The 16,629-nt window shown below is 51.2% G+C and overlaps 1 protein-coding gene across 1 annotated transcript in view; it reads right to left on the bottom strand.

Annotated features, from left to right (window-relative positions):
• The window catches only part of Prex1 (phosphatidylinositol-3,4,5-trisphosphate dependent Rac exchange factor 1), a 157,596-nt gene extending 147,261 nt beyond the window's left edge, over positions 1-10,335 (bottom strand). Inside the window, exon 1 of the mRNA XM_027423375.2 lies at positions 10,132-10,335. Within this exon, the coding sequence (XP_027279176.1) occupies positions 10,132-10,335 (204 nt within the window). The remainder of the gene's footprint in view (positions 1-10,131) is intronic.
• Between the last annotated feature and the right edge of the window lie 6,294 nt (positions 10,336-16,629).

Here is a 16,629-nt window from a genome sequence, read left to right as displayed (position 1 = left end):
CTAAACTTCCCCTGCACAGGGAGGCTTAAGGACCCCTCCTCCCCAACTTCCAGGGACAACAGTGAGCCTGCAGCCACCAGCATAAATCCAGAGCACTAGGCACCTTCCCTAGATCAGATGCAGTATAAGAAGAAATCCAGGGTGGCCGCAAGCAGCCACACTTCACAAACAGAGGTGAAGGGTTAGGCCCAAGGTCACAGGAGCAGAGCCCAGATATGAACCCCGCCCCGAGTCAGTGCTCTTACCCACAAGGGAAGTGAGAATACACGGGCCACACCAATGGGTAAGAAGCCCAACCCATTGGATCCTTACCTAAACATACACATGCATGTGCATGTGGGTTCCCATGTTGCTACCGGTGTGTGTGAGCACCAAAAGGTTGGAACCATAAGCCAGAAGGCACAAAGGGCCCAGCCCAGGGGTTCTTATCTGGAAGCTCTGTTTGCTCCACCCTCATGGGACATCTGGCGACTTGTGAGACTTTCCTGATAGTTCCACAGGACAGAGACTGTTCCTGGCATCTAACTGGTGACAGATGACACTGACAATTGTCCTACAATGTACAAGGTAGCCCCACTATGTGGAATGCCAGCACAGAGTGCCCTGTCAGCAGTTGACTCATCCAGGACCTTGGGTTCTGAGTTCGACAGTCCCCAGGGGTCTGAGGATAGGATCCTGGCTGAATTCTAGGCTACTGCCTCTCACAGGGATCACAGCTTCTCATCTGTAAACAAAAGACTCAGCCCATGATCCACGCCTTGCTCTCTGGCTCAGCAGACTTCTAAAGGTGAGGGCCTGTTCTGCCCTGGCTAGGTAGTAGGCCAGGGGATACCACACACTGGCTTAAGGTAAGCCCCTCTGACAGGATTCTACCCAGAGAAGTTATCTTCCAGGAAAACAAAAAGCAATCAACAAATAATCGTGGAGGCTGGCTAGGCGCCACTGCTCCAAAGACATTCTTTTGAGGGAAGCGCCTGCCTGTGAGAGGAAGACAGCCCAGCAGGACCTGGCTCCTTGGCCTGATCAAGGGAGTACCCTCTAGTACTCCTGCCTGAGGTCTCCCAGGCCAGGAACACCGCACCATCCATCTCTCCTGAAGTGACAGGATGCAGGGCCACCAGGGAGAGTGTGAGGATAATGGTGAATGAGCTTCCTGTGTCTGAGAAAGAGCCGTTCATTCACAGGCGCAGTCTTCCTCCAAAGGACAAGAGCCACATGTGCCTGTTGGCGGCTGCATTCCCAGGGTCTGGCTCATAGTCTGGATGGGACAGCAGACATCTCAGAATACCTGCACACTGAGAAACGTAGTCAGCGCCCACATTTCCATCTGTCCAGGGCTCTGTTTGCAAAGACATAGGAATGGGGCCACAGAACCCTGACATCTGAGATGCTATCACCAATGGGTTTCTCACTGGGGCCAGAGATTCAGTTCAGTGGTAGAATGCTTACCATATGCAAGGCCTTGGGTTCCATACCCAATACCACAAACAATTAAATACCTCAGTGGGTAGAGCACTTGCCTGGCATACAAGAAGTCCTGAGTTCAATCCCCAGCAATATATAAATGGAATGTAGCAGCACACACCTGTAACCTCAGTACTTAGAAGGGGAGACAGGAGGACCAGAAATTGTATGAGAGTCTCCTCCAAGATTAAAACCTTCCAAGGGAGCTCCTTAAGCAGGGAACCAACAAAAAAGTCCCTTCAGGAATTCCCTAAAGCTCACCAGATTCACTAGGCTCCATCTTGCCAGAAAAAGCAAAACTTGCAGCAAAGAAGACTCCCAGACCAAACCAGACCAGCTGCCTGGAAAAGCTTTGAACCAACTGAGGCACCTGGAAAGGATACTCTCCAACCTGTGGCGCTGTCTGCTGGCTGTGCAGTGTGCTCCAGGTTCCCAGCTTCGTGAGCTGTCACCCATGCTGGGGTGGGCTTTGGTGATGCAGCTGTCTTTGAGTCATTTCTGCTCCTGTAGGTAACCCTAATGTTGGTATCCATGCTTTGGTCTGTCTTGAGTTTCCTATGTGGGGTGAGTAGAAGACTGTGTTTTGTCTCCCCAGGAAAACATTTTGTCAACAACAAAACTGGCGCCCAAACACGGACATAACAGAACCAAAAGTGAGCTGGGGAGGAGTGAGCGCATGGTCCTGGCTAGGGGTAGGGAGGAAACAACAGAGGCTGAAGCAGCCTGAGGCGGGAGCATCCATGGAGGAAATTCCGAGAGAGCTGTCCTTTCCTGTATGCTGTGTGAGAGTGTGCCTCTGTGATACAGCCGCAGCTGCACACCTTGGTGGTGAAACAGGCAACTAAGGCCGAGCCACCAGGGTTAGGAGTGTCTGGGCTGCAGGAGGGATCCTGGGATGGCAGGCCTCGTCTGTGTGGTATGAGGTGGCACGCCTACTTGATGAGTGGGGTTCACCGCGTGAATATGGGATGACCTGAACATAGTTAAAGATTCAGAGGAAGTCTTGCAACCTTTGAGGTCAGCACACAAGAGCTGAGACTGTTGGCAAGCAGTGACGGAGGCTGCCTGGCCTCTGTTAGATGTAGTTAGAAATGCATCCAAAGCTGAGGGGGCACCTAAGCAGGAGCGTGCTTGTGTAAAGGAGCATTTGAAACAAGAAAGGGAGATGCGGCTAGCCAGGTTAGCCTCTGATGTGACAACTAAATTAGATAAACAAGAGAATGAGAGAGAGGTGGTAAAAGCAATAAGATTATCCCTCAAGCCCTGGCTTGTGAGGCTGTGAGACAACGGTGTGCACAGGGTCCATCTGGCTGCTGTGGAGGCAGAAAACTGAGTGAGGTAACTTGCCATCCCTCCTTAAGGCAAAGGCTGCAGAACCTAAGACAGTACGCCGGAAATCAGTCCTTGAAAGATTGGCTTATCAGAGCCTTTAGGAACACTTGGCTATCTCCCTCTACGGTCCCCATAAATACCAAGAACTGGAGAACCATAAAGGAGGGGCACGCTACTGAGGGAACGCTATAAAGGGAATCATAAGCCAGGCACTAGTGGCACAGACCTCTAATCCCAAAACTCAGGAGGCAGAGTCAAGAGGATCTCTGAGTTCAAGGCCAGCCTGATCTACAGAGTGAGTTCCATGACAGCCAGAGGTACACAGAGAAACCGTGTCTCAAGGAAAAAAAAAAAAAAAGGAGGAGCCATGCTTGAACCCCAGCTGATTAGGCCAGAAAGAACTGTACTCACAGAGAAGTTAATGAAAAGGCTGATCCAACAGAGACCTTAAGGCTAGTGTGGAGCTTTAGTCTTTTCTGGGTCCACTAGCAGGATAAGATCTTTATAAATAAGAAAGGCTTTGGAAGATCTCAGTGGTTTAGATCAGCATGTAAAGAGAGTGTGTAAACAAAGAGAGCAACCTAGAGGAGACAGTAAAAAGGCAAGACAGACGAGGTCCATCTGGGTTACTAGAAGACAATGTGGCAAGATTCACACTCACTGGGAGACGTGTGTGAAAGAACAAAACAAGAGAAGACGATAAAGCCTGGCCCAGAAATGGGTAATCACCAAGGAGGGTACCGTTACCTTCAGCAAAAGGTTATGCTGGGGTGGAGATGGGTTTTCCCAGCCAGGAACTCCCCCAAAAACCAGGCATGGTGGATGAAGTAGCAACAGATTTAGTGACATGGGCGCATTGCCAGCTCAGGACCCCTCTGACCCTGGGAGCCAGCAGGTGCGGCAGGGCCTCATTCCCTCTCCGCCCTGAGCAGGCCTGAGCAAATTCCGTCAGGCCCACTGAGTTATCTGGTGTGGAAAAATGTAGGAAGGCTCTGAGGAAGAACCCCAGGATACAAAAACACAACGGCTCAGAGAGAATGACTTAGGGATTCCTGGGGCTAATTAAGTTAGTGTCTCCTACCCATGCTCTGTCCCCAATCTTGATCTGTGGTGGGAGCAATGAGATACAAATGGATGGAACCTTCCCATGCTATATTAGACCTTGTAGGCTTTAGTATCTTCTTAGTTGTGAACCTCTGGGGTCACCTGACCATAAGAACAGGTGACAGCAGACTCAGAGTGCTTCGCCAAGGTTATCTTTGTAGCCCCAGTTTGTTGAGGGTGGCTTGGGATGCTGCCTTGCCCTGTCCATCATCTGGAAAAGGGACTTTTATATAAAGATGGCATAATGCTATCTATCCTCTGAGTGTTTTTGCAGATTTGGAAAGCCAGTGGTACTTCCACCTATCCTGCAACACTATTGGGGCTGGGTTAAGTAAAAGAAAAATAAATCAAAGGGGACACTATCAGAGGCCATGAAGTTACTAAATTGGGGTGGTCTACTTCCCTGAGCTGTTGGCCAGGGAAGCTCCTGAGACCCCCACAAACCATAAAGGCTGTTGCTACTGCTGGTGGTTATATGCCACAACTAGAAGGTAAGACCCTATTTCTGAAGGCACGTGCATGCTGCGACAGTAGTACATGAAGCAATCACACTAGGACTAACTGAAAACTCCCAGCCTACCGACTGGCTTCTTACAATACCAGAAGTGACCCTGCAGGCTGCTGGTGGAGAACTGTCACCAGCATTCCTGTTTGGCTGAAGATCCTGCATGCTAAAACACTGACAGACCGCGTCTGCTTGTGCAATAGTGGTTCAGCTATGGTGAGTGAAACCAACCACGGCCTTCCAATTGGATTTAAGGCTCACTCCACAAGAAAGAGTTCATATCGGTACTGTAAGGCAAGACAAAAGACCCTGGACTTGAAGGATGCCCTAAGTCCTACTGGAGGAGCAATTGCTATGGTTTTACTAGATGAGTGCAATGTCAAACTGCCTTCTAACCACAGGTGTTTACACCCATAGATCATGTGTTATCAGCCTCAACTCATAACCACTGATGAAGCTCCTGAGAACACATGACTGTAACTGTGGCATGGCAGCCTATTTCTTAGTCATAGATGGGCATCTATAATCACTCCTTCCAAGGCTAGGGATCAATGTGGAAGAAGAGGTAGGAAGGACGAGGATGTAAGGGAATGGGAAAAGGCGGAGTGCTCTGTAACATTCCATCCTGCAGGAGAGCGTCCTGAAGTAGGGAGGTCAACAACAAAAAAGGAGCCTCAAGAACTCCCAGTGCCTGGTGGTGGTGGCACACCCCTTTAATCCCAGCACTCAGGAGGCAGAGGCAGGCAGATCTTTGAGTTCAAGGCCAGCCTTGTCTACAGAGTGAGTTCCAGGGCAGGGAAACCCTGTCTCAAAAAACACAGAGAAAGAAACAGAGAGACAGAGAAACAGAGAGAGAGAGAGAAAGAGGGACAGAAAGAGAGAGAGAGAGAGAGAGAGAGGGGAAGAAAATACTCCCTCCCTGAGACTCACCAGATTCAGTAGCCCTCCTCCCACTACTCGCTTCCTGGAAGAAGCAAATATCAGCTGAGCTGCCTGGAAGAGCTTTAGACCAACTGAGGCACCCGGAAAGGACACTCTCCAACCTGTGGAGCTGCCTGCAGGCTGTGCAGCGTGCTCCAGGTTCCCAGCTTTGTGAGCTGTCACCCATACAAGGGCGGGCTTTGGTGATGCAGCTGTCTTTGAGTCATTTCTGCTCCTGTGAGTGACCCCTCACCCATATTCCTGCAAGTAACCCCAATAAAGCCCATTGGCTCACTAAGCTGGGCTTTGGTGATAACCATACTTTGATCTGCCGTGGATTCCCTATCTGGGTGAGTAAAAGAGTGTGTTTCTTGTCTCCAGGGAAAGTTCTGTCACACAACACAAGGTCATCCTCTGCTACATGTCAGGTCCACTGTCAGCTTGGGCTACATGAAATATTATCTCAGAAACTAATTAATTAATTAATTAAAATTGGAGGGCTGGTAAGATGGTTCAGTGGTCAAGGACAGGCTTCCAGAACTGATGACCTGTGATTGTTCCGAGGAACTCACGTGGGGGGTGAGGGAGGACTGACCTTCACACATGCACTATGGCATGTATGTATTCATACACACACACACAAACAAGTGTTTACATTTCTAAACCAAAACTTTGAAGGCTTTCATTGGCTTCTGGCCCAGGCTCCCTGTGCTGTGCCTGTATATACGCATGTTCACATGTATGCAGGGCACATATATGTGTATATGAGCATGCACATGTGTGCACATGGATATGGAGACCCAAAGTGGGTGACATTTGTCTTCCTTGGTCACTCTCCCCCTTACATATGGAGGCAGGGTCTCTAGCTAGGTCCCCAGCCTTCCCACTGGCTAGTCCCACTGCCCTACGGACAGGCACACCTGCCCAGCTTTTATGTGGGTTCCTGAGATCTGAACTCTGGTCCTCACATTTGCAAGGCAAGTGCTTTATCCACTGAGCTGTCTCCCCAGTCCATGATCACCGTTTACATTCCCAAAGCAGACCTGCTCCGCCCACACTTCTCAGCACCTTACTGTTCCAAACACAAGCACATGGAGATGTCCAAAGCCTCTAGGTACTCACCCTGAGTAGATGACTTCAGAGTCTACAATGCCCTGCACCCCCAGCCTTTTTCCTTAGGGTAGGGCTAGGAACACAGGAGCTTTTAAAAAACAAAACACAGAGTGACTGTGCAAACCACAATTTCTTGTTTTGGTGAGCAGGCTCCAGAGAGAAAATCTTTGGTCTCCTCCCCACCCCCACCCCAAAAAAAGCAGAACTACCAGATGCATTCTGGGAGCTCTGTGCCCTCAATCCTTGCTCCTTTCAAAGACCCCAGCCAGGGTGATTCTGCGAAGATCTTCTGAGTGCCTGGAAATGGCAAGTCTCTGTCCTCGGCCAAGGAGAGTCTTCAGGGCAAGGCCGATGGACCCCACTAGGGTTCTCTGCCCACCATGCCAGGACACCAACCAACTCAACCAGGGAACAGGAGATGAAACACTCACTCAGCCCCTTCCTTTGGGGAAGAGACTCGAAACCCTGAAAGGACAGCACATCTACCCCAACCCTTGTCCCAAAACATCATCAGTCTCCAACTACCTACTGTGAGTCAAGCAGTAGGAGTTAGCATCAGGCTCATTCAAGTTTCATGACACCCCTGTCAAACAGGTGCTACAATACACCCACAGTACAGATGTGGAAACCGAGGCATGGTACAAGTTGGTCTATAGGGGAAAGCCTATGTCTAGACTGGCTCTAGAGCCCCACACTCAACCTTTGCACCATCAATGGACAGAGGACATGGGCCACCAGGGAGCTCACTTCAACCTGTCACCTCAGTTTCCTCATCTATCAGTGGAATACCAACAACGCCCTTCTCAGCATGGGTCAAACGGCTACCATGTGCAAAATGCTGCACAGCAAATGACAAAAGTCAGCTCCTACATGATATCTGTCACATTACTGTCCCCATAAACACTGCCCAAGACAGCCTAGGATCTCAAAGTTGAAACCCATGATTCTGAGTCAAGACCCCACTCCATGTCACCCCACCCACCCCTGAATGGTCACTCAACCTCCACAGTGGCCTGAGACTGTGCCAAAACTCTCCACAAAGCATCCCTGCTTCTTTCTGATTCTCTAGACAGAGCTCCTAGGACCCCAGGGAGACAAGGAAGGGTACAACCCAAGTCTCTGAGTACAGAACAAACCCAGTGTGAACACACTGAAGGAGCCCCAGAGCCCCAGAATGGGAACAGAACAGACCCACTGGTTTCCGTGGCTGGAGTTCAAAGGTCAAAAGGAAACTCACTGGAAGTCCCCAGGCTTTCTCTCAGTGAAGACTCAGACCTCACTTCCTCCAGGCAGCCCCCTGTGATCACATTGTTCTCTGGAAGCTGAGCCTACTACCCTACCCACCTGTTAAGATTAATTATCACATAACTCATAATTTCAGTTGATATTTGCATAACTAGCTGCCTACAGGCACTGCTGGAGGGGGGGTGTGGGTAAGTTATACAACTTACCAACCCTAAAAGAACCGCAAAACAAGACCTACTATTCTCTCCCATTTTACAAGGGCATAAAGAATAAAGACCCAAAGATGTCAAGCCAAGTTGCCTAAAGCCCCAGATCCAAAGACCTCACACGAAGTAATCTGTTTCTGAATTTGGAGTTCTGGATCTTTTTGTATTACATTATCTATTTACTCATTTATTTATTTGGGAGGAGAGCATGTATGCCATGGGGTGGTCTCAGGGACCAAACTCAGGCCCTCAGGCTTAGGGGCAAGTGTCTTTAATTAAGTGAGCCAGCCCCAGCTTGGACTTTTAAAGTACCTATTTTGCCACTGTAGACTAGGCTGGTTCCTCCCAGAGAGCCAGGAGCCCAGGGAACCCCTCCCTGGTCAGGTTGTACAAAAGCTGACAAGTGGAGGAACCCCAGGAGAGCCACCAGCCCCTCTGCTGTGCTACAAGAAGGAAAGCCTGGGTGATGAGGTGAGCAGGCACCTCACTCCAGGCTTCCAGGACTAAATGGCCTTGGGTTGCCTGAGGGCCATTCCCCAAAGGCCAGAGGTGGCCTCCTGGGCTCACAGGGCAGGGCAAGCTACTCGGGTTACACAATCAGTCCTCTGCTTGGGGACTCAAGTAAAGGCAAGGTACAGAAGCAGCTTGGGGTCCCCGACTCTTGTACTGGTGGGAAAACTAAGATCAGCACAGGTGGTAGGAATGCTCCAGGAAACATCCAATCAGCCTACTCATCTCAGAATGCCCCCATCACACCTAAGAATAGTTGTCCACAAACGACAGGTGTCCTGGGGATGACGTGAAAGCCAGACAAAAGTTTTTTTTTTCATTTCTTTAGTTCTAAGAATGTGGACTCCAATCAATTTCCATTGTCCTAGCTTTCCCAGACTCTTCACTGGGACAATTTAAAATCCGCAGTTAACCCAGCACAATAGCCACGGGCATAGATTGGGGGGGGGTATCCCCCAATACAAAAACTGGTTTACATTTCCTGTTTCTTCTTAAGGCTGAGAAGCTCAGCCACTGCTGAGGGGGAAGTGAGGAGTTCCCTAGAATCTGTCATTGCTCAGCAATGCCAAAGTGGCTGCATCTTTCATTTAGAAACTGCCAGCTTTAAGCTGGCGAACCCTGTGTCTGTCTCTATCTCTCTGTCTCTCGGTCTCTGTCTGTCTCTGACTCTCTCTTTAACTGTGAGAAAGGAAGAGATGGGAAAGAAAGCCAACCCTGTTTTATTCTCACAGGCCTTTCCAGAAGGATCCTAGGGCCAAATGGCTTTCAATACCTCTACAGAACTCCTCCCCCTCCTTGGTACTCCCTCCTCCCTAAGTGGAAAACCTCGACCTCACACAGACTCCCCTGCACCCTCAAGCCACTGGGAACCCCAGCAGTGTGGTTCAGGGGTCTCTGAACACACACACACACACACACACACACACACACACACACACACCCCACACACACACATACACACACACACAGCCCTTCCTGACGCAGGGGTCTCTGAAACACACACACACACACACACACACACACACACCCCACACACACACACACACATACACACACACACAGCCCTTCCTGACGCAGGGTTAAGACTTCCTCCAACCCAAGACCGGAGTTAAAGCGGCCCCAGCAGGAGGCACGGAGATTAAAGCCCACAGTTCTCCTAGACCAGCCAATCCCACCCCCTCCAGCTTTCTCACTTCCTAGGAGGGTAGGGAAGTGGCCCCTTCCTCATTCTCACTAGAGACACCAGGGCAGCTAAGCACCCGAGTTTAAAGCACCCGCGGGGCTGCCCTAGGTCACCGCCCTGCACTCAAGCACACGTAGCCAGCTGTGCAATCCAGAGCAAGGGACTCGACCTCTCTGGAGCCGAACTCTTTCTTCCCGGTTCTTAAAGATCGGAAAATATACGCGCGTTACTGAAGAGCCCGATAACGGCTCAGCCTGCTGAGACCCAAGCATGTAAGGTGCGTGGTACAAGGGCGCACTCGGATGCTGTTTTGCAGTCTGAAGCTGTGGCTGTGTAATTCGAGCTGGGGGCACGGCTGCGGAGCCCAGAGGTCCCCGGTACAGCCGAGGGTGCACGGAGCCCCTGTCCCAGCTTCTCCCCACACGGGCCCCAACGGGGCCCCGGGTAGCGGCCGCGCAGATGTAACCGTTTTCAAACTATGCGCAAGGCGGGGAACCACAGACAAAAGCGCAACGCGGGCCGGCCGGCCACAGGTGGCGGGAGCTCACCGACTGCAGGAAGCGCAAGGTGCCCACGTAGTCGCGCTCGGTGCCCAGAATCTCGTTGAGCACGCACAGACGGAGGCGCAGCTGGCGCTCCGACTCGCGGGCGGCCGCGCACGGCCCGGAGCCGGGGCCGCGGGCGTCGGGCTGCGTACCGTCCCCGCCTGGGTCCCCGCCGCTGTCGCCGCCACCACTACCGGGCGCCTCCATCGCCTCGCGGCGCCCGAACTTCCCGCGCCGAGGTCGCGCCGCGGCTCAAGCGTCCGGGCTCCGCATCCCGGACAGGCGCCGCTCAGCGGGCCCGGGGCAGGCGGAGCGGGGGCGGGACCTGGGCGGAGCCCAGGGGCAGGAGGGCGGAGTGGGGCGGGGTCTTGCTAGAGAGGGTAAGGTGGGCGTGGTCTGTCTTGGAGTGGGCGGGGCCGGTGGAAAATGGCTAGACAGGGGCGGGACCTTGTCGGGGAACTGGGAGGGGACTAATGGAGAATGGACGGAGCTGGGGTAAGAGGTAGTGGGAGGGGGGACTGGGCGGGGCATAGTGGGGACTGGGCGGAGCCTCCACTCCGCCACCAGGGAGCGTCGGGCAAGAGCGGGTTCGTGCGCACGCCGCACAGCCAGAGTTCGGGGCTGTAGACCCCCGTCGCCCGGGCTGCTCCGAGTCGTGGCTCTGTTGAGTGAAGGCCAAGACCCACCCAGCAGCTCCGAGCGAGGCCTCTTAGGTCCTCCCGGCACCCACGCGTAGGGAACGCCCCTCGGGGCCACATCCGCGGACCACCACGCGCTTTGCCCGACGCCCAGAAGAGCCCTTCGATGCCCCACCGCCCGGGCCACTCATATACTGGGCCTACAGCGACCTTGGAAGAAAAACTCTGGCTGCATCTTTTTCCGTTGTTCTGTTTTTCTTTCTGTCGGAACTCTGCGCCTGCTGCCCCGGCGTTCCCCATGCTCCGCAAAGGTGCCCACTCAGGTGACCTTTGCAGGGAGTAACCCGCGTCCCCAACCGGGATGACGCCCCCTGCTACCCCGCCGACCGCTCCGTGTGACCTTGATCTCGCAAACGCCCAGCTAACGTTTACACTCCTCTTACAGCAAAGTGTGCACCCTCAAGGAGCACTGAGGCAGCCCGTCACTGGTGACCTTGATACCCCACCACCACCTGCCTAAAGCTCCTCTGCCTCAGTACAGTGGGAAGAACAATAACGACCGGTTCTTAGGGACCAGAACAAGGCGTGGCCATAGTCCCTGGGAAGTGATTGTAACAGCCTAGAAAATCTACCTCTTAATTATTCCTGCTTGTGTCAAATGCCCTCTTGACCTGGCCCCCCGGCCTAAACCGCAGGTCCAGCCCCTACCTAGCCAGCCACAGATCTATTGTCTCCTGAGGAATCAGTTTCTTTTCAAGTAACAGCCCCTCTGGACGGTCATCATCTCTAAGATTATTGCCTATTTCCCTTTGAGATGCCTACAACAGTTCTCTGGGGTCTTGAAGCAAAACTACCATTTGTCCTAGGATAGAGGAAAGTGTGGTAGCTGCTACTACCCATGTCCCTGTTCCTTTCGGCCTTGGGCACTGTGACATTTGATGTGGACCTTGGCATGAGCAAGGTATCCTGGGTGTGTGACTGTGAAGTGGTAAGCCCATCAAGTGTTGGTTCTGGAGCCGAGCGTCTCTGAAAAGTTATTAGCCTTTGTCCGGCATAGCACTGCTTCTGTCCTTAGAGGGTTCCAGCACCTTTCTGAGTTACAGTGGCCCGTCTTGAAAGCGTTACTCCCTAGCTGGCAACAACATCACGTGCCAGCCAAATTCAGCTGACTGGGTGACCTTGGCCAAGCCACTTCATTTTTTAACCTGTAAGATGAGAGTCTGAGGGAGCAAACCCAGGATTAGTGACATCTGGGGTCAGGTTAGTTCTCTATAGTAGGGCATAGCAGCACACAGTACCCGCTGGGGGCCAGGAGCTCTCAGTCTGCAATTGTGAGCCCTTGATGTCTCCTAATGTAGCCAGAGAAACAGTGATACACACAACACAGCCAGCTGGTATACCGTATGTGCCCCAATGAGTGCTTCTCCTCAGCCTGTGACCAAGGCTAAAGGTTAGTTTCATGTTCACATATAGGCTCCACCCTCCACTCAACTGACCCACTCTATCAGAAAGAATGGCAGGGTGCTTCCATATTTGTGAATGGGCCTCCTCTCACATATCCTCTTCCTCCCCCTCAGCCCTCTCCTCTCATAGATCCTCTTCCTCCCTCTCAGTCCTCTGGAATACATCTCCATGTTTCTCACCCTGGAACAGTGGCACTGCCGAGCACAAGTCTGGATTTCTTGTGGGGGTTTTTGTTGTTGCTGCTGCTGCTGCTGCTGCTGCTTTGTAAGATTTTTGAGACAGAATGTCATTATTCAGCCAGGACTGCCCTGAACTTCTGATCTGGTAGGGTTGCATGTGTGCATCACCACACCTCGTTCCATACCGGCCTTCCTCTGGGAAACCAGTACTTCCGTCAACCTGCTGTGGTAAAATGTTTGAGTTAACACAAGTTGCTTTGAGCATGCCATAACTTCAGACTTGTACTAATTCAGCTCACAAGCTGATCACTGTGTCTGTTAGGATTGATTTGGCATCAGGAGAAGGAAACATGAGCTACCAAGGGCTTAAAACCTAAGGACATTGTTTTCTCAGTAAGAGGCCCATAGATTGGTTCCCAAGGCTGACTCAGAACAGGGTGATGTCATCAAAGCACCTCTGACCATGCTGTCTCCATTATGGTGCTTGCCTCAGAGTCACAAGATGGCTGCTGAGAGGACCTCATCTCCTCTCATTCAACTATCGGGTGACAGAAAGAGGACAAAGAGGACCCTGTCTCTTCTGTGTCTCTCTTATCAAAAGGATAAAAGTTAAGACCCAGCAAGTCAGAGGTAGGTCACATGACCACACTCTCCCAATAGTCCCTAACCAAGACCAAGGATCACAGCATTAACGTAGGCCTGTCTGATATCCTGCAACACAGTGGCCTGAAAAGTGTAGGACAAAGGGAACAAGTGTAGGGGCCTCAAAGGTGTTTGCAACCGGCACCTACTAAGCACTGGGCCTTGGAGGAGGTGCTGAGCCTGCAGAAGATTGACAGGAGTGAGCTATGGGGACAGAAGAGGAGAATGAGAGCGATGACAAGCTCCTGCCCTCTTTCATCCAACAGAGGGTAGCGAGGGCCTGCTATGCACCCACTAGGGCGCTGCGGGGACAGAACAGATGGTGTCCAGAGCAACGACAGGGTCACAAATGAATGGTAATCATTGCGCTTTCTGCTTCCCAGAGGCAAGCAAAGCAAAAACTAAGAAAACACAGTTGATGGGGCCTGCAGGCCTTGGCTGACTCCATACTTCTGACACAGTTGCCTATGGTTGTTGGAATCAGTAAGGACACCCTCTGTACCTCACCCAATGGGCCTCTCAGATTAGCTAGTACTGGCTGAAAGTGACTTGTTGAGCCAAAGGTAGTTAAATGTTCTGTAACAGACTCCTTTGAGATCAGAGAGTTCCATCCTGCAGAATTGTTCCTTAAGCAGGAGGTAAACAACAAAAAAGTAGCTTTGATCCAGGAGTGATAGTACAAGCCTTTAGTCTCAGCACGCTGGAGGCAGAGGCAGGCAGATCTCTGAGTTCAAGGCCAGTCTGATCTACAGATTGAGTTCCAGGACAACAGCCAAGGCTACACAAAAAACCCTGTCTTGGAAAATAACACAAAAACAACAACAAAGTAGTATTATGTGCTGCGTGCGCTCAAAGATGATCTGTAGTCCGTAAGGCTAAGATTTCTTTATTCAGATAAACACCAACCCAAACTCAAGCCAGAGTGTGCCCAGAGGCCGCAAGCTAGCTAGCTGTGGCCAGAGAGAAGGGAAGGATGTGTTCTCAGCCTCTTAAGAATTCTTTCCCCCCTCCCCCGAGTCATCTTTGACCTCCCCTGACCACGCCCTCATGGGCGTGGCCAGGCACACCTGTAGGGGCTACTAGGAGGCGGGGCTACAGTGTCTCACTACAAAGTAGCTTCAAGAACTTCCTGAAACCGAGCAGATTCATGAGGCCCCACCCTGTCAGTGTGAGCAATAAAAACAGAGGGTCCCTCTCAGAGAAAGAAAAGCTGCCTAGAAGAAGCAGAAACCAGCTGAGATGCCTGGAAGAGACTTAGACCAACTGAGGCACCTGGAAAGGACACTCTCCCACCTGTGGAACTGCCTGCCGGCTGTGCAGTGTGCTCCAGGTTCCCAGCTTTGTGAGCTGTCACCCATACTAGGGCGGGCTTTGGTGATGCAGCTCTTTGAGTCATTTCTGCTCCTGTGAGTAACCCCTCACCCATATTCCTGTAAGTAACCCCAATAAAACTCATTCCTTCACCGAGATAGACTATGGTGGTATCTGTACTTTGCTCTGCTGTAGGTTCCCTTTCTGGGGTGAGTAGAGTATGTTTCTGTCTCCCCAGGAAAAGTTTTGTCACACATCACTAGGCAATGCCAGTCATCTGGGGAGACTGACCTCTTGTGCCCTCCCCTCCAGGATCCTTAAAGAGGCAGGACCTACAGCAGGTTGTGGTTGACAGCATTCTTAAAGTGCAATTGGGGGAAGTGATGCTCTAACAGGGACCGTCTTATCTCTCAGGGACAGTTTTAGACTCGGTTGCCATGCACCTCACAAGGACTAGGAAGTACCACTGTGTGACTGTCACACAACATCACTTGTGCCGGAGGAGATGCCGATGCTTGGAGACACAGTAGGCAGCTCATTCCCTTACCAGGCACTACAAGCTTCTTCAAGCCCTCTCCCAAAGTGGTCTCAAAGAACATTGAATTTAGAACAAGCAAAGAAAAATCAGGAGCTGGGAGACAGCTCAAGAGATCAAGGTGCTTGTCACCAAGGCTGACTACCCCTAGTTTGATCCCCAGAATCCACATAAAGGTAAAAGACAGAAACCAAATTCCATACTGCCCTTGCCTCCACAGGCACATTCTGTGTGTGTGTGTGTGTGTGTGTGTGTGTGTGTGTGTGTGTTTGTCTGTCTGTCTCTCTCTCTCTCTCTCACACACACACTTGATGATGATGATGATGATGATGATGATGATGATGATAAATTTTAAGGAAAATTACCAAAACCAGGGATGAGCCTTTTACCCCATCCCAAATGGGCCAGAAATGAATCTCTGGTTTCTGAACTAGGGCTGGTCATCTCCTAAGTGGAACCATGTGTGGGGTAAGTGAGGCTCTTTCCCACTCATCACTAGACAGTTTGCTGAAGAAGGGGAGTTCTCTCTTCCCTGGGAACTGAACAGACAGCTGCACCACTCATCTCCATGCCAGAATCACAGGCTCAGCTTCACTTCTTCGGACTGAAGCTTCACTCTGTCCCAGAGAGTCACACAGCTGGGCTACTCCCTCTGTCTCAGTAGAAACTGCTCCAGAGGAGCCTCCCTGATGGACACGGGTGTCCCTGGAAAGTCTCTTTCAAGATCTAATGGGAGCATCGCTGTTGTAGAAGTTTTCTAGAGATTGAAACACTCGATCCTGCAGAGAAGCTCTTTAAACATCAGGGTAAACAACTCAAGTTAGCTTCAAGAAGTTCCTGAAACCAACCAGATTCACTAGGCCCCTCCCTGCCACAGGAAATGAAAGCTGAGAGACCCCCCCCCCCCCGAGAAACTGAAGTGTAAGTAAGACTCTTGGAGAAGAAAAGTTCCAAAGACCCTGAAACCAAAACAGCTTCCTGGAAAAAGCAAAAACCAGCTGAGCTGCTGGAAGAGGCTTGGACCCTGCGAGGCACCAGGAAGGACAGTCTCCATCCTGTGGAGCTGCCTAAAGGCAGTGCAGTGTGCTCCAGGTTCCCAGCTTTGTGAGCTGTCATGCATACTGGGGTAGGCTTTGGTGATGCAGCTATGTTTAAGTCGTGTATGCTCCTGTAAGTGACCCTAGTAAAATTTATTGGTTCACCAAGTTGGACTTTGGTGGTTTCCATACTTTGGTCTGTCATGGGTTTCCCTATGGTCTGGGTAGACAAGTATATTGCATCTCCCCAGGAAAAGTTTTGTCACACAAACTACCCAAGATTTCAAACTAAGTCAGGGTTCCACACTCTTAAATCCTATTGGTGCAAACACAGGTTGGAAGAAAAAGGGAAATGCCTACTGCCTCCATTCATACCTGCTTTCTTCTCTAGCCTTTGGAGATGCTTGATCTAAAGACCAGCTACCTAGGTTCAAACCTCAGCACTACCACTTCGTAACTGAGTGTCTTTGTGCAAATGTCTTAATGTCTTTGAGCTTCAAGGTTCCAATCTGGGCCAATAAAGAGTTTCTTACCTCACAGAGCTGTTACATAGATTAAAGTGCTGGGTGTATCCAAAGTGCTTAGACTGCTGCCCGACCCTACCTAGACTATGAACTGTTCTAACTGGGTGAGGTCATGGTGCCTGGAGGTAAGGCAGCCCTCTGGAGACCATGAGGAAAGACATTGCTGAATGT

Source organism: Cricetulus griseus, chromosome 6, assembly GCF_003668045.3.
Source record: "Cricetulus griseus strain 17A/GY chromosome 6, alternate assembly CriGri-PICRH-1.0, whole genome shotgun sequence".
NCBI lineage: Eukaryota > Metazoa > Chordata > Mammalia > Rodentia > Cricetidae > Cricetulus > Cricetulus griseus.
The sequence above is the reverse complement of the archived record's forward strand: the minus strand, read 5'-3'. Positions and strand labels throughout refer to the sequence as shown.